Source organism: Myxocyprinus asiaticus, chromosome 37, assembly GCF_019703515.2.
Source record: "Myxocyprinus asiaticus isolate MX2 ecotype Aquarium Trade chromosome 37, UBuf_Myxa_2, whole genome shotgun sequence".
Classification (NCBI taxonomy): Eukaryota; Metazoa; Chordata; class Actinopteri; order Cypriniformes; family Catostomidae; genus Myxocyprinus; species Myxocyprinus asiaticus.
The window spans coordinates 12,909,863-12,932,385 of NC_059380.1; the positions used below are offsets into that span (position 1 = coordinate 12,909,863).

Sequence of the window (22,523 nt, forward strand, 5' to 3'; positions counted from 1 at the left end):
TTGTACGTGGCTTAATTTATGCATCCTTCACAAAGACCAGCCTTGCTGAAGCACCCCCATATCATCACCGATCCTCCACCAAATTTCACAGTGGGTGTGAGACACTGTGGCTTGAAGGCCTCTCCAGGTGTCCGTTTAACCATTAGACGACCAGGTGGAGGATCGTGACGATCTGGGGGTGCTTCAGCAAGGCTGGATTCAGGCAGATTCTATATATACACATATATATATATATATATATATATATATATATATATATATATATATATATATATATATATATATATATATATACACTGTATATTAAAATGGCTCATTTTCAGTGTTCCAGTATCCTTCACATACTGCTTTCTTTAGCCTACTATGTAGTGTCTGGTGATGCTTAGCACTAACTAACTAACATGGAATCTGGTTTTGCAAGGAGATAACAGGTGTTTGTAGGCAGCCTACTCACTGAAAGGTGCTTCAGAACCTGCCTAACCTGTTTTCCAGACCACACCCTCTTTGGTCGGCCCTAAACATATAGTACAAGATATTGAGTATTTTAGTTGTTTCTGTCAGGGAGCTTTTTTTAATGAGTGCATTAAGTCAGTTTTGTCTATCCACCACTGTCCCCCACATATTTTGCATCTCAATACCTTTGGGGGAAAGCAGCAAAACCATGTAATTTCTGACATGTCTGTTATGGGATTTTTATATGACATGTACCAAGTAGTTTGAGGTAGAGTAAAAATCACATTTAACAGTAAATCAAACTTAAATTCAGTAAACTACCTGGTGTTATGATTTTGTGGAATCCATTTTTAGAAGTAGTGAATGATGCTGATGTAAAGTTGTGGCACGTATCTGAAGATAATATGGTTTAAAGCTGAAAGACGCTGACTTGACATTCCTCACTTGTTTGATTTTTCGTCACAGTAGAATGTTTAAATTCAGTGAGGGATTCTTAAAACAAGGGCCTCATGCATGTATACTGAAACCATTTTGTTGCTTTACCTTTTTAATAATTGCTAGTAAAACACATCATTAAGAGATGTTTGGGTTAGTTTCAGTTAGATTCTTTGATCAAGGCCTATCTCCTCTTCTAGTCCACAATCCTGCCCCAGCCTGCCTGAACACACAAAGACATTTACTCAGGAAACGTTTCAGCCAATCAGCCGCTGACTTTCATCCTGCCTGTTAGCACTGGCCAATCATTGAACTGCTTTTATAGCTTTTATCAGAATGTTGGCTTGGCTTACTTGGAGAGCTGAGACTGCTCTGTAGAGAGGGAGGGCTGAAGGCTGTCCTCCATGTTTTAGTAAGCATTGGCATTACACACTGTGTTTTAGGTCATGTATCCACAGAGGTAAGCCTGATTTTTCATTGCTTACTTTTTTACATTACCTACTAATGCTGAATAACTGAATTATGTCATGCAGAAATACTGGGGTTTTCTAAGAGACAGGAAAACACTACACCAAAGATCTGGATCCTGGCAGGCACAGAGCTTAGAAACCAAACTAACTCTCTCTCTCTCTCTCTCTCTCTCTCTCTCTCTCTCTCTCTCTCTCTCTCTCTCTCTCTCTCTCTCTCTCTTCTTTTGGCTCAGTTTGTCTTTGAATGTCCAGGGTCACATGGATGACCTGTGCTAGCACAGTAACCAAAATGGCCTCCTCTCTTCTTTTTCCTAATAGTAAGGTTTCTCTAGAGCCAGAGAGGAGCACAGTCGTGTCAGGTTGTGTCACAGGCCAGACCTCTCATGGAAGGCCCGAGGAGCAGACAGTGCAGGCTGTAAGAGGAAGCTCACATGCAGATTGGCAGAGAGATCAAGCTGCAGTTTTGGCTCAGGTTTCAAGTTAAGGAGACACTTGTTCACTGGATGACATAATGCTGAATGTCTGTTTTACTCAGGAAATAGGGCTTATTCACAAAAGTGTGAAGCGGATTGCTTTTGTTGACAGAATTATTCTTTCTGAAATGGAGGAAAACTTCCCTTTCATAAACAGATGGTAAAGTAGGCTTATGTTTGTCGTTCTGATTTAAATACAGGCTTCTGTCTGTTTACTCAGGTTGTAAAGACTGCTACAGGCCTGTCATTTTATCACAACTTGGTTGTGGTATGAGTTGGATGCAGCCATTTCAGACAGCTTCCTCTTTCGTCTGTGGAACCACAAAGACTGTTGAGAATATAAGAGTATATTTTCATGTGTATATATATATATATATATATATACATACATACACACTACTGTTCAAAAGTTTAGGGTCACTTACTCATTCTTTATTTTATTTTTTTCACATTTTAGAATAATAGTAAAGTCATCAAAACTATGGAATAACATAAATGGAACTATGGGAATTATGTTGTGACTAAAAAAATCCAAATTAAATCAAAACTGTTATATTTTAGCATCTTCAAAGTAGTCACCCTTTGCCTAGAATTTGCAGACATGTACTCTTGACATTTTCTCAACCAACTTCTTGAGGTATCACCCTGGGATGCTTTTTAAACAGTATTGAAGGAGTTCCCATCTATGTTGGGCACTTATTGGCTGCTTTTCTTTATTCGGTCCAAGTCATCCATTTAAAAAAAAACTTTTTTTTTAAAATACAATTTTAGTTTTATAATGAAATAAATTAATATGGTGGCACAATTATATTTTTGTCTACAAAACTAATTTCAAACATTTAATCATACGCCTTCAGATCAAAAGATTTTTAAGATCATGAGAAACATTTCGGGCAAGTGACCCCAAACTTTTGAAAGGTAGTGTGTGTGTGTGTGTGTATATGTATAATATATATATATATATATATATGCATGCGCAGTGCTGGGTAGATTACTTCTGAATTGTAATCTGATACAAATTACATCACTAAAATTGTTGTCAGTATCATCTCTTGGGTTGTATTTTTCAGGTAATCTAATCTGATTGCTTTTAGATTACTTCTGACCTAATTCTTGTTTATTTGATTTCACATGCAGTTGAGTAGGATAAGCTTGTACCATTTTGACATAATGTTGCTTAAATATAAAGTAAAAAACTTACTTAATGGATCAAAATTTGATAATTGGTATTTTTTTGTGTGTGTGTTTTACTCGTTATTGATCCATTTCTGAGAGACAAAGTTCTTACTCTGGCAATTTTGGCATTACAAACAACCAGTTGTATTTGTGAATCAGTGTCTCAAAAAAAGTTTGAAAAGTTGTTGCAAAAGCAATTCACAGAACTAAACAAAACTTTGCCACACTAATGCAATCGGTACTGCTTTTATGTGTGGATTACCGCTGCATCTTCAGTGTAATTATGGCGGGTGGCTGGTATCAGGTCTGCAATGCAACCCCCCCAGTTTGAATGTTTTTTGAAGACTTATTGAATGTACAGTATATCAGCTGTAGGCTGATTTAGAATGAATAATTTAACATATTTAAAAAGATCATTCATTTTAAACCATTTACTTCCTTTGCCTGACAAATATGTAATTATATAATCCATAAAAAAGCAACTAATCTGATTATGACTATTTAAAAATGTAATTTGATCTAATTACAAGTACTTTGTGTAATTTGATATATATATATCAGTATATTTATGAAAGGCATATGTACTTGTCAAGAATTTAAAATATTTATCTTAGACAGCAAGTCGTTGGACTCTTGATTTAATATAACATTAGCCTAAGTGGGAGGTCATTCTAGAGTACTATAGATTTTTCCAAGACAAAATTGTCAAACTGAGGTGTTTATTTTAAGGTATTTACCTGCTCCAAGTCTACAAGCTAGTGTCAGTAAATTTCCCTGTGTCTTTAGTTGTGTCTGACAGTTCCTTAGTTATCTTGATTGATTAAACCTGCTTGATCCTGATCGTTTGTCTGGCTTCACCTGTCTGCTTGACCATAAATGTGCTTTTACTTGTGATCTGTCCTCACTTGAACTTTTACAAATGTGATTTAGATTTTTGGCGCAGAGACTGTTTTGTGTTGAATCCATCATTATACGTACAACAGGACAGTAATATGAAAATCTCATTAAAATATATATTTAATTATAGGAATGACCTGTATAAAATAACAATTACAAGTAGATGTAGTAATTGTAGTAGAATTTATTAACCTGTTGTTATAATAACAAAACATGTTTTTGGATAATTCAAGAGATCCTTTTTGGCAGGTATCTGATTAAGTCATTCTTGAGCAGGTTAAATGGGAGAGCATAAGGAGTATTCCCAAGATTTTCCAGAAGTCTTTCTGTGTTTATAAGGCCTTCGCTGAGAGCAACTCATTTGTCGAAGGTCTGTTCAGCTTTAAACGACAGGGAGAGAATGTGATCAAAATGGTTGCCTAAGACTGCCCTGAGCCATGAGTGCTGGAGGGGGAGGAGGAAAAGCCATCAGACATGTTTGTCCTAATGCCTATTTATTCACACACAAGATCCTTTTCGTTTTTTTAGGAGAGAATATGAATGTTGTTCAGAGTATTTTCCTGGTAAATGGCAGAAGCAGCAGCAGCCCTCCCTGCATTGCAGCAGTGTATCAGAGCATAGAGAAGGGAGCAGGGAAAGCCTGTGTGGCAGACACAGCAGCAGCCGCCCAATCACGCGCCTCCGTGTGGCTCTCACACCAATCGGCAGCACACAGCTAAGGTTAAAGATTGACAATCGCTCTGAGAGCAGCAGGGAGAGCAAGGCCCTTCTGGAAAATTCTGCACCCATCTTTGTCTCATCCCTCACTGACTTTATATCTGAAAATATACATTTAAAAGGCTCAGCCTGAAGAATCTGTGTACTGTGCCTGTAAAGAAAAAGGTATGCTGTTATTATGTGTCAGTTTTTATATGGAGAATCATATAATGCTAGTGTGATTGTGTATTTTTGGGGGGTAGGAATATTATGTGTTAAGGTCATAGGTATATGTACAATTGTGTTTTGTTGCTTTAACAGATGCTTTTTGGCTATTGATTGTGTAAGAGTAACTGGATGTTGCTGTGAGTGGGGAGTGGATGGTGCATGTAGGTTGGATGTGAGGAGGCCAAGATGCAAGTGCTCAGTCTCTACAGATGTTGCCTTCTGCATGCTGTCAAAAAAAAAAAAAAAAAAAAAACCTTCCTACATGAATCTTTGTAGGTTGGGGGTGCAGGACAGAGCACAACCTGCTGGGAAATGCAAAGATATTGCTGCCTCATCAGTGATCACATTTTCATCAGGATGCAGGGTCCACGATTAGATGTGAGAGAGAAACATTCTGTGATCTAAAAGACACAGTTGTACGGCTTAAGGCAAATGCATAAGAATAGAAATTGTAAATGTCAATAACATTGTGATTTTGTCTTTGTTTATCCCGACTGAGCATTCAGGTTTGCTTATGGAGGATGAGCTCTGTTCTCATATCTGAATAGCATTTGCTGCTTGCTGTCATTTTAGAATCGGTAGGCTGTGAAATGACTGAGATTTGAAACGTTGTGTAGGAGCTCTCAAGCTTGTATATCTCACAAGATATTGAAATTTCCATGGAGGCTTATCATTGCACAAGAAAAGAAATGGATAGTGGTGGCATAACTGCAACTGTCAGTTACGGGCCATGGCTGTGAACTGTTCAATAGACTTCCCTGTTATAGGAATTTCAAATAGAAAAATTATCTGTTGGCAGTGAGAGGAAACCATCTTGGTGCTATCCCCTGCCAGTGTTAACTAAGCTATGTTGTGTGGTATTTGAGGGGTTTATATACTAATATATATATATATATATATATATATATATATATATATATATATATATATATATATATATATATATATATATATATATATATATATAATTTCCAGAGGAGATCTTGAGAATAATTGGGTTTTTTTTCTAGGATATACATTTTTGTCTTTTTAGTACATGTTTATATATGTAAAATCTGAGATTTTCATTTAATCTGTTCAGGTTAAGCAGCAGAACCATTAACAAAGACCACATTTCTTTGGGGTCCATTTCTTCTGTCAGTATCAATTTGCATTTTGATCTTGCACCATGACTTTGGTCCAATACACTGATCTTAATGTTCTTCACCATTAAGTGATATCTGTAAGTGTGCATTGAGGATTCAGATTAGTATTTGTCCATAGAGTAAGCAGACCATCAAAGTGGAGAATAAGCATATTGTGTTGACTCTGAGGGGAGGCCCTGCTTTGGATCTAATGACAAAGTGCTCTTTCACTGTGAAACTTGCTTCTGCTTTCAAAGCTGTGGAAATAAAACTTGAAAAGCAAATTCATTGAGGCACTGTATGAAAGCATTTGCTTGCCAGTTTTTAGTAAAGATTCCTCAAAGAAGGTGAAGTTATGTTACCTTTGCAGAATTCACAGTTTTGAAATACAACCCCAATTCTGAAAAAGTTGGGACAGTATGAAAAATGCTAATAAAAACATAGTGGTTTGTAAATTATATTTACCCTTTGCTAAACTGAAAACACTACAACTACACATTATGTGATGTTTTACCCTGTGAGTTTCATTGTTTGTTTTTTTTTAATGTATAGTAATTTAAAATCAGATGATTTCAACATGCTCCAAAAAAGTTGAGACGGGCAATTTGGGGGCCTGGGTAGCTCAGCGAGTACTGACTCTGACTACCACCCCTGGAGTCGTGAGTTCGAATCCAGGGTGTGCTGAGTGACTCCAGCAAGGTCTCCTAAGCAACCAAATTGGCCCGGTTGCTAGGGAGGGTAGAGTCACATGGGGTAACCTCCTCGTGGTCGCTATAATGTGGTTCTCGCTCTCTGTGGGGCGCGTGGTGAGTTGTGCGTGGATACCACGGGGAATAGCCTGAAGCCTCCACACGTGCTGTCTCAACAAGCCACGTGATAAGATGCACGGATTGACGTCTCGGACGCGGAGGCAACTGAGATTCGTCCTCCACCACCCAGATTGAGGCGAATCACTACGCCACCACGAGGACTTAGAGCGCATTGGGAATTGGGCATTCCAAATTGGAAAAAAAAAAAGCAGAGATAGGGGCAATTTAAAACTAATAAAATTTGATGAGTTAAAATAAGGCAATGTGAAACAGGAGATGTTACACAGGTGAGGCAATGGTGTCATAGTATATAAGGAGCCTCCAAAAACAGCTTAGTCCTTCAAGAGCAAGGATCATTCGAGACTTGTCAGTTTGCAACAGATGCTTCAGCAAATAATCCAGAACTTTGAGAACAATGTTTCCCAAAGACAAATTGGAAGGATTTTGGGCATTTCACCCTCTACAGTGCACAATATAGTTAAAAGATTAAAGGAATCTGGTCAAATCTCGGTGCGTAAAGGGCAAGACAAAAACCACTTCTGAATGCACGTGATCTCTGATCCCTCAGACGTCACTGTCTTAACATAATTCATCTGTAATGGATATCATGAACATGGGCTTGGGATAACTTTAGTAAACATTTTAGTCAACATCATTTGCCGCTGCATCCACAGATGCAAAGTTAAGACTTTACTATGCAAAGCAGAAGCCCTACATCAACACTGTCCAGAAGCGCTGCCGACTTCTCTGGGCTCAGTCTCATCTTAGATGGAAAGTAGAACAGTGGAACTGTGTTTTTTGTTCCAATGTTTCAAATTTCAAATAGTTTTTGAAAAACACAGCTGTGTTTTCTCTGGACCAAAGAGGAAAAGGACCATCCGAGGTATTATCAGCATCAGGTCCAAAATCCAGTGTCTGTATGGGCCAGGGTTGTGTCAGTGCCCATGGCATGGGTAACTCGCACATCTGTAAGGGCACCAGTAATGCAGACGGATACATACAAATTTTGGATCAACATATACTGCCATCCAGCACTGTCTTTTCCAGGGACGTCCCGGAATTTTCAGCAGAACATCTTCAAAAAACATACCGGCCGAATAAGCAGAGAGTGTGGGTGCTAGATTGGCCTGCCTGCAGTCCTGACCATCTCCAATTGAGAATGTGTGGTGCATTATGAAGCGCACAATACGGCAACAAAGACCCCGTACAATTGTGCAGCTGAAGACCTGCATAATGGATGAATGGGGGAAAATTCCACTTTTTAAACTTAACAAACTTGTGTCTTCAGTGCCTAAATGCTTAAGTGTTATTAGAAGAAATTATGATGTTTCACAGTGGTAAACACTCGACGGTCTCAACTTTTTTGGAGTGTGATGCAATCATTTGATTTGAAATTACTGACATTAAAAAAAAAAAAAACACAAAAAAACCCCAATGAAATTCACAATGTAAAACATCATATAATGTTTAGTTGTAGTGCTTTCAATATAGCAAAGGGTGAGTATAATTTACAAATCACTCCTTTTTGTTTTTATTAGCATTTTTCATACTGTCCCAACTTTTTCGGAATTGGGGTTGTATTTTATCAAGCTTTTTTAAGCAGTATAATTGTTTAACACTATATGTACAGCTGAAAAATAGAGTCATGGATGTTTTTAGTGAAGGGTTTCTTTTAATGGAAAGATTGACAACACAAATTTAGGTGCCACTGTGACAACAGCAGGTAGGTTTAAGAAACTGGCTATATGAATATTGTCGCATTGATTTCTTTTCATTATGGCAGTTTGGCTGAAGGAGAAGTAACGGCAGAGTCAGATGCAATTGAGGGGATGGAAATCACAACACGATCCAAAGGTAAGAATTGTCCTTAGTGGGATGAGAGTGCTGCAGTACTAACATTAAATGAAGTACCTTTACATTAACTTGTGTTTATTTCATTGTGTGAAAACAAGTTTCCATATTTAAGTTATGGCATCGCCTTTATTTTTCAGCAATTTGTTGTGTCCATACGTACAGTAAAATATTGTTTATCAGTAATTTGTTCTATTGCTATGCAGTCTCTGATCAAGGGTCAGTGGAAAGGGTAGCCCCAAAGTGCAAGGTTTCCAGCCCCCCTCACTCATCTAATGGACACTCCCCTCCCGAATCCTCCTCCAATCCTGTCAAAAAGAAGAAGAAACCGGGAGCCATCAATAACAGCAAAGACCAGGTGCAACTTTCGCTTACTAAACACTTTCGCTTCATTGTTTGTGTTCCAATCCTGCATGCCAGACTTAAACAACTGTGTCGTCAGTCATTCACCAAAGCACTTCACTAACTTTAGTGTCTGTCTGTTCTTGTCTTTTGGGTGACTCCTTGTTGGTGGTACACTTCAAGATTTTATGGTATTCATCATTACTTTCATTGTACTTAAACCACTAGTTAAAGTTAAAATTTTGGCCCAAATACAAAAATGAATATACAAGGAAAATTGTTCCTTGTGCTTAAATGGTGCTTGTTTAACAAAACCAGAGTTGATTATTTTCACGGTTGATGTAATTACGTAAAATATTTGGGTCAATGCCCACGAGTCAATAACCATGGCCCCAGATGAAGTATGTCCGGAATGTATTCATACTACTTGCATGCATGCATACATAAAGAACGTACTGTGTTACTGGCCAAGAAGTGCGTCCTTCTTCAATAAACTCAACTCAGTTCAACTTTATTTGTATAGCACATTTAAAACAACAGAGTTGACCAAAGTGCTTCACAATTATCGAATTGAAAAAACAAAAACTTAATAAAAGTACATCTGATTGTACGCAATTTCAGACGCAGGGCATGTTTTGTTTTTTTATTGTTGTCTGCAAGGGGTTTTTACTTTAGGTGTTGTGATGAGACAACATAAACTGTGTTCAAAATGATGCACTATACACTCCGCTATGTACGGCAAGCCACGAGCACTGAGTGCATGAAGTGTGCAACATTCCATTTTTGTTTTGATGTTTGAGAAGTACATCACACGGGTACTGGTAGTACACTTCTTTTTGTTGCTTTTTCAGTGTAATCATACTACTCGCACTACTTGCACTATAAAATGGGTTAGAAGAGTGCAGAAGTGTGCGATTTGGGACACATCTACAGTATATATTGCGTTCCAAACGGCATAAAAGATGCCTTAACAGGGCACTTCGAAAGAAAACTGTAATGATGGCCACACTGTAGGATTGTTATATACAGAATTGTCAATAAAAATAACGTACAAAGTGAGTTCAGAATGACCGTTGTCTTACACCTTTCAGCCTTTCGAAACTGTCACAGTGGAAGGTAAAGTCTTAGAGGGGAATAGGGCATAGGGATGATCACCTCTGAATGGAATGCACCCATATGTCATGTATATGTTACAGGGCAGCTAAATCAGTGCAAACCTCTTTTACAATAATACAGACATTGGCTTTACCCAGCCAAAGGGATGCGCAACAGTGCGGTAACCCACACCGGTTCCGAGCCACCACAATGTGATAAGGTAAATGTCTTGTGCGAATACGGGACACTTAAGAATTTTTAGCGCTTTAAGATAGGACGGGGGCTTTTCTTCAAAAGTTTCACTGTCCGACCCTTTTATGCATCAATACGGGATGTTTTGCTGCCCACTACAATACAGGCCAAAAGGCATGGATGGTATGTTGTAATTTCAGCCAAAGATACGGGACGCCCTGGGTAAAACTGGACAGTTGTAAACCCTAGCAGCTACAAACATTGCATATGCCACCTCTCCCGTTTTTTTAGCCATTGTCTGTGACAAATGTGTTCATATTTGAATACTGCCCTCATGAAAAACATAATGGCAAAACATCCATTGCTAAACACTCGCGCATGGTGAACATAAGTAAGTTTGCATCATTATGACAACTAATGTGGACGTGCAAGCAAAAGTGACTGCAATCTTAAAAAAAAAAAAAAAGAATCAAACTTGTAGTTTCAATAGTCAGACTGAAATTGGATTTGAGAAAAAATATAATTTTTCCTGCTCTGTGAACAAAGCCTTAGTGCTGGTTGTTTATCTGTCATTAGCTACAAGTAAACATTTTCACCTCATTGTCAAACTCAGCTGGATAGTGTTGCCAACACACTCCCATGGAGAAATCGTACGGATTTGTACGAGTTGACTGAATCATGGCTAAATCGTGGGAAATCATATGAATTGGGTCATAAGAATTTGTACCACTTTCCCTCTCCTTCTCCCTCGTCTCCTTCCAAAACGTGACAGTTACTTTCTTCCGTTATACACAACATACTCATTATGCTTCCAATCATCCTAACAGACTCTACTCTATGGTTAGGTTTAGATATGGGGTTTGGGTAAGGACATAAAATTAATAAGCATGTACACAACGTCTGACACCCGATCTAGACACTAACATTTTTAATCTCAATAAAGGTGTCATTTTCCGACAATGATGATAATTTTCACAAATAGCTTAACGTCTGTTCCTTTAGTTTTATAAGACGGATAATGAGCCTACCCAAACAAATGCAAGGCAAGTGGCTGCCATGTAAGCGAAGCAGAATGTGTAACCACACATGATGTAGCTGAGTTGACTCGTTAGCCCCTCTGGATCAGACCTAACCCTGTTTCCGCTTCTAACAAAACTGCATTTACCGCCGTGTTACAGATTAATTGCCATTAATTCAACACTCACCAGTTTGCATTTGCTCTCGCCTGTCTATTCATGCCACTCCCTGTTTGATAACCTCTGTGCCTGTTTGTTTTGTCTTGTTACATTTAATGCCTGTGTTTTGAAACCCCGACCCTCTGTTTCTCTCGCCCGCATTACAGTCAGAACTAAGACATGGTCCCTTTTACTATGTGAAGCAGCCTGCACTCACCACAGACCCTGTTGATGTTGTACCGCAGGACGGGCGGAATGACTTCTACTGCTGGGTGTGCCATCGCGAGGGCCAGGTGCTCTGCTGTGAGCTCTGCCCGCGTGTCTACCACGCTAAGTGCCTCAAACTGGCTTCAGAGCCTGAAGGAGATTGGTTCTGCCCCGAATGTGAGGTACTGGCTAATGCTAGCACATGACAACTCTACTTGGATGAAACCAAAGAATCATCTTTAAACATTTGCACATTTCAGTTAGTTATTAATTCCAATTTAAAGATGCACTCAGTAATTTTTTCCCCATTTAAAAAAAGTTTTACTTGTAAAGAAATGAATTGTAATTTTAACACATATGTATAAAATCATGACCACTCACGTGAGATGAGGACTCTGAGCATATCAGTAACCTTATAAAAGCTGTTTTATTCTACATGCAGGGGTGCCCTCATGGGGCTGCCATTTTAGAATCACATGACCAGCTGAATACTGCTCAATTTATCTCAGTAACTTGTTATACAATAATGTCTTGTTATTGGACACTTTCACTCTTGGATTAAATTAATCATGGCTGATTGTGAATAGTGAATTTCTACTATGGCATCTGTAACTGAAATCTGTGTTTTTTTTTTTGTTTTTTTTTTTTTTTATGTCAAATGAATGGGACATGGGAGTTTATTGTAAACATACACATGTATTATGGTAATTCCAGATTTATTGAAGGAGTCACAATGTAAACAGAGCAACTGCATGGAAAATTACATGGTTGCAATTTATATATTTAAAAAACAAAAGAAATCTGTGATTCGGCACTCATCCTCATTTTGTTCCAAACCATATGTCTTTCTTTCTCCATGGAACACAATAGGAATTTTTTTGGCTGAATGTTAGCGACTGATAACCTCAGTCACCATTCACTTTCATTGTATGTTTTTTCCATACAATGAAAGTGAATGGTGACTGAGGCGGTCATTCTGCCTTGTTCTATTTTGTGTTCAGCAAAAGAAAGATTTAGTTTTGTACCAAAATGAGGATGAGTAAATGATGACAGAATTAAAATTTTTGGGTGAACCATCCCTTTGAAATATACACTACCAGTCAAAAGTTTTGAAACACTTCTGTATTATAATTTTTTTTTTTTTACATTTTAGAATAATAGTAAAGTCATCAAAACTATGGAATAACATAAATGGAACTATGGGAATTATGTTGTGACTAAACAAAATCCAAATTAAATCAAAACTGTTATATTTTAGCATCTTCAAAGTAGTCACCCTTTGCCTAGAATTTGCAGACATGTACTCTTGACATTTTCTCAACCAACTTCTTGAGGTATCACCCTGGGATGCTTTTTAAACAGTATTGAATGAGTTCCCATCTATGTTGGGCACTTATTGGCTGCTTTTCTTTATTATTTGGTCCAAGTCATCAATTTCAAAAATTATTATTATTTTTTAATTAAATTTTAGTTTTATAATGAAATAAATTAATATGGTGGCACAAATGTCTACAAAACTAATTTCAAACATTTAAGCATATGCCTTCAGATCAAAAGATTTTTAAGATCATGAGAAACATTTCAGTCAAGTGTTTCAAAACTTTTGACCGGTAGTGTATATTGAAATAAAGTTCTAACAATTTCTCCTTTCCCTTTTCAGAAAATAACAGTTGCAGAGTGCATAGAGACTCAGAGTAAAGCAATGACGATGCTCACATTAGAACAACTGTCGTTCCTGTTAAAGTTTGCTCTCCAGAAGATGAAGCAGCCAGGTGTAAGTTTCATGTCTTTCCATAGTTTTCTCCTAATGCCATGGAAAGTCTCATGACTTAGTTTACATTAGAGGCTTGTAGAGATTTGTGGCTGATGGAAGGATGTTTAGAAAACACTAAAGTAATAAATAGAGAAGTTCTGCATTTATCATTGCAGACCACCAGAGGAAATTAGATTCTTGCTTTGAAGCCCCTTTCTTCATAGAACAGCCATAGACACATTCTGCACACATGAAAGTGTCATGGACTTCTCAGTGGGATGTTTAAGGGTGCTTTCACATTAGAGCTTTTGGTGCAGACCTGAGACTCGAGTTGGTTTGTGCAAAATAATTGGTTCGAAGTTAATATGCTGTATGGAGCTGTATAGTTATCAATTAGGATGAAAGTAATTAAGCAATTCAAATGATATATAATTTGCATCTTTGCATGCTACTGGTCACACTTGTAGTATAATGCATTTCTCATTTGGTGGTTAATGAGTTGTTGTTACCTAGCTACAGTGGTAAACAGTTACTTCTAGTACCCACAGCGGTTCTTGCTTAAAGGGAAAGTTCACCCAAAAATGAAAATTCTCTCATCATTTACTCACCCTCAAGTCATCCCAGATGTGTATGACTTTCTTTCTTCTGCAGAACACAAATGATGTTTTTTTTTTTTTTAAATATCAGTGAATGGGTGACACAATTTTTAAACTCCAAAATTCACATAAAGGGAGAATAAAAGTAATCTATATGACTCTAGTGGTTAAATCCATGTGTTCAGACATGATATGATAGGTGTGGGTGAGAAAGAGAGAAATATTTAAGTCATTTTTTTTATCATAAATTCTCCTCCCTCCCAGTAGGGGGCGATATGCACAATTATGTCAGTCACCAAAAACAGAAGAAGGAAATTGACTGGGCTGGGAGGAGAATTTATAGTAAAAAAGGACTTAACTATTGATCTGTTTCTCACCCAAACCTATCATATAGCTTCAGAAGACATGGATTTAACCACCAGAGTCGTCTGGAGTACTTTTATGTTGCCCTTATGAGGATTTTGGAGCTAAAACATTTTGGCACTCATTCACTTGCATTGTATAGACCTACAGAGCTGAAATATTCTTCTAAAACTCTTCGTTTGTGTTCTGCAGAAGAAAGTCATACACATCTGGGATGGCACAAGGGTGAGTACATTATAAAAGAATTTTCATTTTTGGGTGAACTATTCCTTTAAGTTAATGATGCAAACATACCGCAATTTGAACCCCAATACAACATTGTAAAAAGAGACCTGCAGGGCAAAGTGGGTGGAACCGAACTCGGATCACCAAGCAAACTTTCGAACAAGTATGAAAACAGTCAAAGAGAGGCACAGATCATGAGCATCAGATCATGAGGCAGTTGTGCTTTCTTAACAGGACCAACCTCATTCATCTTCTCAACTTCCCCAAGCCGCTGCATTATGGAGAGGTTTTTAATTGGTTAAACAAAACACCCAGCAGAAAACACCTTGCTATATTCCCACCCCTCTTATGTCCCCTACTCTTCTAACATGTTTGGAGTGGGTCCTATTATAGTAGTAATACAGTAGTATTGGACACAGCGCGTAGTCTAAGCATTGTATTTGGTCTACTCTGTGTATTTGCTCAATACCTGTCATGCAAAGAAAGTGAGTGCATTATTGCGGTTTAAGTTATGTTTCCAAGTTGTAAAGTGTCTCTTTATGTCTCTTCTCTTTAGACGGAGCCCTTTCAGAAGCCGGTGTCATTGGAACAGCATCCAGATTATGCAGAATATATATTTCATCCCATGGACCTCTGCACATTAGAAAAGGTGAGAGAGAAGCATATGATGCTGAAAAATCTAAATTCTTAGTTCACAGGCATGCCCGGCATCTTATGAAAATGCATCAATAGTGTATTCACTTTTTGTTCCTATTCAGAATATTAAAAAGAAAATGTACGGCTCCACAGAGGCTTTCCTGGCTGATGTGAAGTGGATTTTGCACAACTGTATCATTTATAATGGAGGTTGGTTGTGAATGATTCCAGTTTTATCAAATGTGTTTCTGATGAGTTGTTTTTTAAATATCTCTTTGCATCTGTTCTTCTCTTAGGCAACCATAAACTTACCACAACGGCTAAAGTTATCGTAAAAATCTGTGAACATGAAGTATGTACAATGTACAGTATTATAAAGAACTATAAGCTAAATAAGCATACACTATGTTTAGTGCCAGTTTTTTAAACACCATTTAACTTACAGATGAATGAGATTGAAGTCTGTCCAGAGTGCTATCTTTCTGCATGCCAGAAAAGGGACAACTGGTTTTGTGAACCATGTGTGAGTACCTTACACTAGACAAAATCATGGAGCTTTTTAGAAATTCTCTCCTCACATAGTAACCAATGTAAGTTAACCATCTGTTCATGAAAAATTTGTGTGGATCAGAGTAACCCCCACCCTCTGGTATGGGCCAAGCTGAAAGGATTCCCATTCTGGCCTGCCAAAGCTCTTCGAGATAAAGATGGACAAGTGGATGCTCGATTCTTTGGGCAGCATGACAGGTAAGGAACCGTGGAACATAATGTGACAAAGCATCTTGCTTGGTTTCTATTTTTATTGCGTCATGCTCAGAAGCCCCCGGCTACAGTGAAATCTCATTGGTCCAAAATCATGCTTCTCATAACTGTATATATTAAACAACACTTTAAAAAGTGGTTACATGTAGTTTTTACCTTAAGGTGTTATTTTATCTTAACCCTTCAAAAATTACTTTTGTTGGTGTAACCTAATGTATTCAATTTGATCTATTGAAACCAAATAATTTAGATGTTACCACATGAAGATTTTTTTTTTGGACCTGACAAAAATGATTAAGGAATACATAAAGTACGTAAGCACATACATTGAAAAATGTTTTGTCAGGTAACTTATAAAATTTGAATTATGCAGTTTTATTTTACTCAAAAGTATTATTTAAAGGAATAGAAAAACATATTTTCTTCTGTGGAACACAAACAAAAATATGTTGTATAATATATATGATGTCTGTTTGTCCATACAAAGCAAGTCAATGGGATTCAACTATTTCAAGCTCCAAAAAGGACATAAAGGCAGCATAACGGGTACTTGAGTGGTTTAATCCATATCTTCTGACAAGTGAAACGGTCGGTTTTGGGTGAGAAACAGGCTAAAATGTAACTTCTAACATTGGTGTTTGGATTACCTTTGTGTTGCCTTTTATGTTCTTTTTGGAGCTTGAAAGTGTTGGACCCCATTGACTTGCATTGAATGGATATTAACGCATCACATCTCCTTTTTAAAATATCGTCATACGAGTTTGAGATGGCATAAGGGGTGAATAAATGATGAGAGAATTATCTTTTGGTGAACTATTCCTTTAATATCAACCTGACTAATTTAGGTTACACCAACAAAAGTCATTTTTATGTGTTAGATCAAGGAGAAATAGAAACAGATTATTAAAGTAGCAATTGCAGGTTACCACTTTTCACAGTGTAGCTTCATCTGTTCTTTTTATTACTTTTTTGTTCTGTTATTTTATTTTTATTTTTTTTCCCAGGGCCTGGGTTCCTATTAACAACTGCTACCTCATGTCCAAAGAGATACCCTTCTCTGTGAAGAAGACTAAGAGCATCTTCAACAGTGCCATGCAGGAGATGGAAGTGTATGTAGAAAACGTCCACAAAAAATTTGGAGTCTTCAATTATGCTCCCTTCCGCACTCCTTATACACCAGACAACCAGTTTCAGATGCTCCTGGACCCAGCAAACCCTGGCTCTGGCTTTGTTAAACCCGAAAAAAACGAAAAGATCAAGTTCAGCTTTGATATAACGGCATCTCCTAAACTGCTCGTGGGCAAGAGCATGGTGTCCAGTGGGAGTGGAGGGGGCGTGACCGGAAGTCGAATCTCATTAACAGACATGCCTCGTTCACCAATGAGCACTAACTCCTCTGCACATACAGGATCTGATGGCGAACAAGAGACTCCAGAGAAAAGCCATGCTAGAGCAGCCCTGGCCCATTATAGCACTGGAGAGGAGTCATTGGACTGCACTGGTAGGCTATATAAAACACTTAAAAACATGTACAAATCTCTCTGGTTTATTTTCTACTTTGCATATGTCGACAGTGCTACTTGACAAACATATTCAAAAAAGCTTTGATAATAGAGAATATCAAACTGAAGCAACATGGAATAAATAGTATGAAAATGTAGTAAGCATTGTTAAAACTCATTTCTACCCTTACAGCATCACCTGCCCCTCCTAGAGCATGTCTTACCGGCAACACCTTAGAGAGCCCTAAACCATTCCATTCACCAGCTCCCAGCACCCCTGTTAAACAAGAGAAGACCCCCACCACTGGCAGCATCCTCAATCTCAACCTTGGTAAACATCCTTCAATTCTGCATTTCTACATTTAAAGTCATACTTCATTTAATTTACCTTAGTCAGAGTAGACTCCATATTGAATTAGAAGCAAACAAACATAAGGCTGTGAGGGATGGACGTACAGTCCTTTAAATACATCGTACTGTCTTAAGGTTCTAGGTCACTTCTAATTTTTACAACCCATGAACTCAGACTAAGATCTATTGTGCTGTTGTTTGCGTTGACAGCACATCATATCTTATTTATCCAAGATATTCTCTACATCAAGAAAAGGGCTGCAGTGAAATAAAAATAGCTGTATGCCTTTAGATATACTCATAATTGAGTAGTGAGAGAGTGTGTTCTCTCTTAGATCGTAGTAAAGCAGAGATGGACCTGAAGGAGCTGAGTGAAAGTGTCCAGCAGCAGCAGCAGGGAGCTCAGCCTTCCCTCACATCCCCTAAGAGACAGATAAGGAGCCGTTTCCAACTTAACCTGGACAAAACCATAGAGAGCTGCAAAGCACAATTGGGTGAGTTTAGATTGAAATCTGTCAAGGTTATGGAAACCAAAGCCACCTAAAACACAATAGCCACTTTCACACCATATAAAGTTATGTAAAATTGCAACAGCTGTCCATGTTTCATACACATCACCTATATACCATTAACAATCTCTGATATTGTCGTGTAAAGGCACCTAATTCTTCTCAAAATGTTCCTGTATATTTTGTTGACATGAAAAAAACTTTTATCTATAAAGCTGCACTCAATAATTTTTCCCTTAAAGTTAACAAAAAAAATTAATACTTTTGATAAATATGAAATGTGTGTGTATGTGTGTGTGTATATATATATATATATATATAATGTAGACTCCATTCAAATCAGTCATCTAACAAAAGCTGTTTTATATGGAGCAGGACACCTCTTGGAGTCTGCCATGGTAACTCCCATGTTATTGGGCAATTTTACCCCCGGTATAAATTAAACATAACTGATTGCAAATAGTGCATTTCTTTAGTGTCATCGGTAACCAAAAATGTATGCTTTTTCATGATAAAAATGAAAACATCTTTGTTTTATTTGACAAAAATTAGGACTGTGAATCGATTAATACATGTAAACTAATTAATCACACAGTATTCTGTAATTAATTGTGATTAATCGTGGTAAATTAAACAAACATGAATATAATCGTAAATATATTTAATTTATACTTTGTCTCAAAGAACTTGTAAGAAACTAGTTAATCGTCATTTATTTTATTTATTTAAATATGTACAGTACATGTTAAAATGTAAAATTTTTGCGGCTAGAGCTAATAAGACATATTTTTGTCATAAAATCAGTGGACATGCTGTAAAAAAAAATTTCCTCCCCTTTTTCTCCCCAATTTGGAATGCCCAATTCCCAATGCGCTCTAAGTCCTCGTGGTGGCGTAGTGACTCACCTCAATCCGGGTGGCGGAGGACAAATCTTAGTTGCCTCCGCAGATCGTCTGAGTCAATCCGTGCATCTTATCACGTGGCTTGTTGAGCGCGATACCGCGGAGACATAACGCATGTGGAGGCCAACGCTATTCTCCGCAGCATCCACGCACAACTCGCCACGCGCCCCACTGAGAGCAAGAACCACACATTATAGCGACCACGAGGAGGTTACCCCATGTGACTGTACCCTCCCTAGCAACTGAGCCAATTTGGTTGCTTAGGAGACCTGGCTGGAGTCACTCAGCACGCCCTGGATTTGAATTTGTGACTCCAGGTGTGGTAGTCAGCGTCAGTACTCGCTGAGCTACCCAGGCCCCCTGGACATGCTGTACTTAAAAGTTGGGCAAAATCTTCTGCCGTTTTCAAGTGGACTTTTTAAAAAAGGGTCAAATGGGCAGATTCAGTTCATATCAAGTTTTATCTTGCCAATAAAGCTTACAGTAAGTGTAAATTGCCAATGCATCATTAAACACTATACATACAGATATAAAACAATTTGAATGCTGATGTATCATTTGCTGAAGTTTAAATTACTATTATTTAAAACTATTATTTTCTCTGGGTACTGTTCAGTCTCTGTTGCGCACCTGCTGGGTCTCTCGTGCGGTTTCGCTTTTGACACTGGTTCACTGCCATGTGGTAAGCGAAGCTGAGAAGACTTTTTCAATTAATTCCAATATAGTGTGACCTGACATCCCCATTTTCCAGGGACAGTCCCGGTTTTTGGTGGTCTGTCCCCGACTAGAGCTGTCCTTGGAAATGTCCCCATTTTTCCTGAGCTTTCAAAACAGCTCGCATAGTGAAATTTTACATGGCAAGAAACTTAGCTTGAGCAGCAAAGCCTACCGTGTGTTTGTTTTGACCAACAGAGGGGGCTGCTCGCTATAGCAGCTTCAATTCATTCGTCTTCCTTCACTGATTATTTGGTTGGGCCAGTTTTGCCATTAAGTAGGGATGGGCGATACCACTTATTTTCTTTTCGATCCGATACCAATAATTTCAAGTCCAATACTGTCGATACCAATACCGATACTTCTATTAAATTGATTTTCTTTTGTGATTTCTTGGGATATTACGGGTAATTTAACATTTTTTTCAGTCATATTTCAAGTCATTATTATTATTATTATTATTATTATTATTTTTACATTTGTGAGCCTAAACAGAAAATTTTGACTTACAAAAATTAACCATGGTTTCACTACAGTAACTATAGTTTAACCATAGTATTTAGTTAAACCATAGTTACCACACAATTAACAATGGTTCTTACTACAATATTACTTTAGTAAAACCATGGTTAACTATTTTATTTAATAATTTATTAACAAAAATTAGCCAAAAACTCATAAGAAATGTCACCTTTTGATATGTTGTAATTTTAGTGTGAATTTACTCCAGAAGCTGTTTCTCTGATTTTCTATCATCACTGATCCCTCTTGTTTGAACAAGCCTTGTGACGGTGCAAGCGCTTGTCTGCTTGTGTCTTTCAGCATGCATGTTAAGATGAGTGGAAGAAAAAAATAGTTCCCATCCTGCACATCCTTGCTAATATAGCCTAATCCTTTTTATTTCACTTTGAGGCTTATGATTATTGTTCATGTTCATGGTAACCAAATTATAATATCCCTAGTTTTAAAAAAAAATGGTTAGAATCGATATTTTTGTGTGACATTTAATACAACATCAGTATCAGAAGTATCGATACTTTAGGATCGATCAGCCCATCCCTACTATTAAGAACTGGATCAGGCAATTGAAAAGAAATATCATCATTATAAGAACCTTCAAAGTAAGGCACATACTAGCTATTTATTTTATAAAGTTATGTTGTTATGTATTTTATAACAGGTTCTGAATTCGACTTGGGACTGTATTGAAAGTTTGGCCTTCATAATGTGGGAATTCCTGTACAGACCGCACAAACTATAACATGCTGGTGAAAAGTAGTCAAATTAATCCCCGCAGATGAACAAATAAAATCAACAATTTTATCTTTGTACTGGACTGTAAAACCAATCAGTGTGAAACTCAGTGTGATCAGTGTAATATTCACACACTAAAGGAAGCACCTTCTCACATATTTGCTCATTTGTTGTTTTAAAATATACCTGAAATAAATTTCAAAGAAGAATATGACAATAACATGGAAAAATAAAAATGTATAATAAAATATCTGCAAAGAAATGTACATTTAGCCAGTACATTACAGCATAGATTACATCACACCTTGCAGGGAAACAAGTGACTGAAACGGAGCACCATAATACATAAGACTTGATCAAATTAAAAGGTAGCAATTAAGAAAAACAGGTCCATATGAGATACGCAAACTGTTAGGTAAAATAGTATTATGATAATAATAATAAATATTATTAGACCACTAAAAATGATCAACTTTACCTCAGTGTTTGAATTTCACTGAGACAAAGGCTACAGTATTCAATAGAGCATGATGCACCAGACCGTAAAAATAATTTCCATGATTTGTTCACCTTGTATTTTTTGCTAAATCAACTTAGATTCACTAATGTGTTCAGAGAACATAAGAATTTGTGTTTTTATTGAGTAAACTAATGGCACACTGGCAATGTACTGATATAATATAAATAATAATAATAATTTCACTAATTGTTATTTACTATACCTTTTTATTCAAATTATTATTAATTTTATTTTAAATGATCTAAACATTTTAAGGCAACCAGGTTACTTAATTTAAGTTAAACCAAAAATAATTTCTTACAGTGCATAGTTCAGCACATCACCACATTCACTATGGTCAAAATACATAAAATCCGATTTGTCCCCTTTTTAATAAGTAACTTGAAATTTCAGTGACCTATTGACCACTGAAATTGAAATGTCCCCATTTTTTATTTCAGAAATCTGGTCACCTTATTCCAATAGTAGCTGGGCGCCATGCTCGTGGGGTTGATTCTAATTGGAATTAATTAAAAACACCCGCTTAGCTTTGCTCACCATGCGCCAGTGGACACGTACCGTCAGTGAGCGATTTTGGGCAATTCGAAGAGATATGGCAGCTTGCCTGCATCTCTCAACACCTGACTCACCAGACTGTGGATGAAGTCTCCATTCTCCATGCAGTAAATCTTCTCCTGTGTTTATTATGGCCGGGACGTGCATCGTGTTTAATGAAGAAGCATGTGCTGCTCTACACAAATAGTTTCTATGCTAGATTGTGCAGCGAGTCGAGTGTGTACCTCCAATTTTAGCCACAGGATGTGGGGAAAAGCT

General features: G+C 37.4%; 1 protein-coding gene across 5 annotated transcripts in view; it reads left to right on the forward strand.

The window, feature by feature from the left end:
* The first annotated feature begins 1,252 nt into the window (after positions 1-1,252).
* The window catches only part of LOC127428384 (protein kinase C-binding protein 1-like), a 37,812-nt gene continuing 16,541 nt past the window's right edge, over positions 1,253-22,523 (forward strand). For 3 of the 5 annotated variants that reach the window (XM_051676741.1, XM_051676738.1, XM_051676742.1), the window contains exons 1-12: positions 8,353-8,615; positions 8,819-8,970; positions 11,584-11,805; positions 13,284-13,397; positions 15,117-15,209; positions 15,319-15,406; positions 15,493-15,548; positions 15,642-15,719; positions 15,828-15,943; positions 16,963-17,459; positions 17,654-17,791; positions 18,147-18,305. In XM_051676741.1, coding sequence (XP_051532701.1) covers positions 8,507-8,615; positions 8,819-8,970; positions 11,584-11,805; positions 13,284-13,397; positions 15,117-15,209; positions 15,319-15,406; positions 15,493-15,548; positions 15,642-15,719; positions 15,828-15,943; positions 16,963-17,459; positions 17,654-17,791; positions 18,147-18,305 — 1,822 coding nt within the window. In that variant the 5' untranslated portion in view covers positions 8,353-8,506. Of the gene's footprint in view, positions 1,349-4,165; positions 4,787-8,352; positions 8,616-8,818; positions 8,971-11,583; positions 11,806-13,283; positions 13,398-15,116; positions 15,210-15,318; positions 15,407-15,492; positions 15,549-15,641; positions 15,720-15,827; positions 15,944-16,962; positions 17,460-17,653; positions 17,792-18,146; positions 18,306-22,523 lie in introns of those variants that run through there. The other 2 variants (XM_051676739.1, XM_051676740.1) reach the window with 2 other exon arrangements.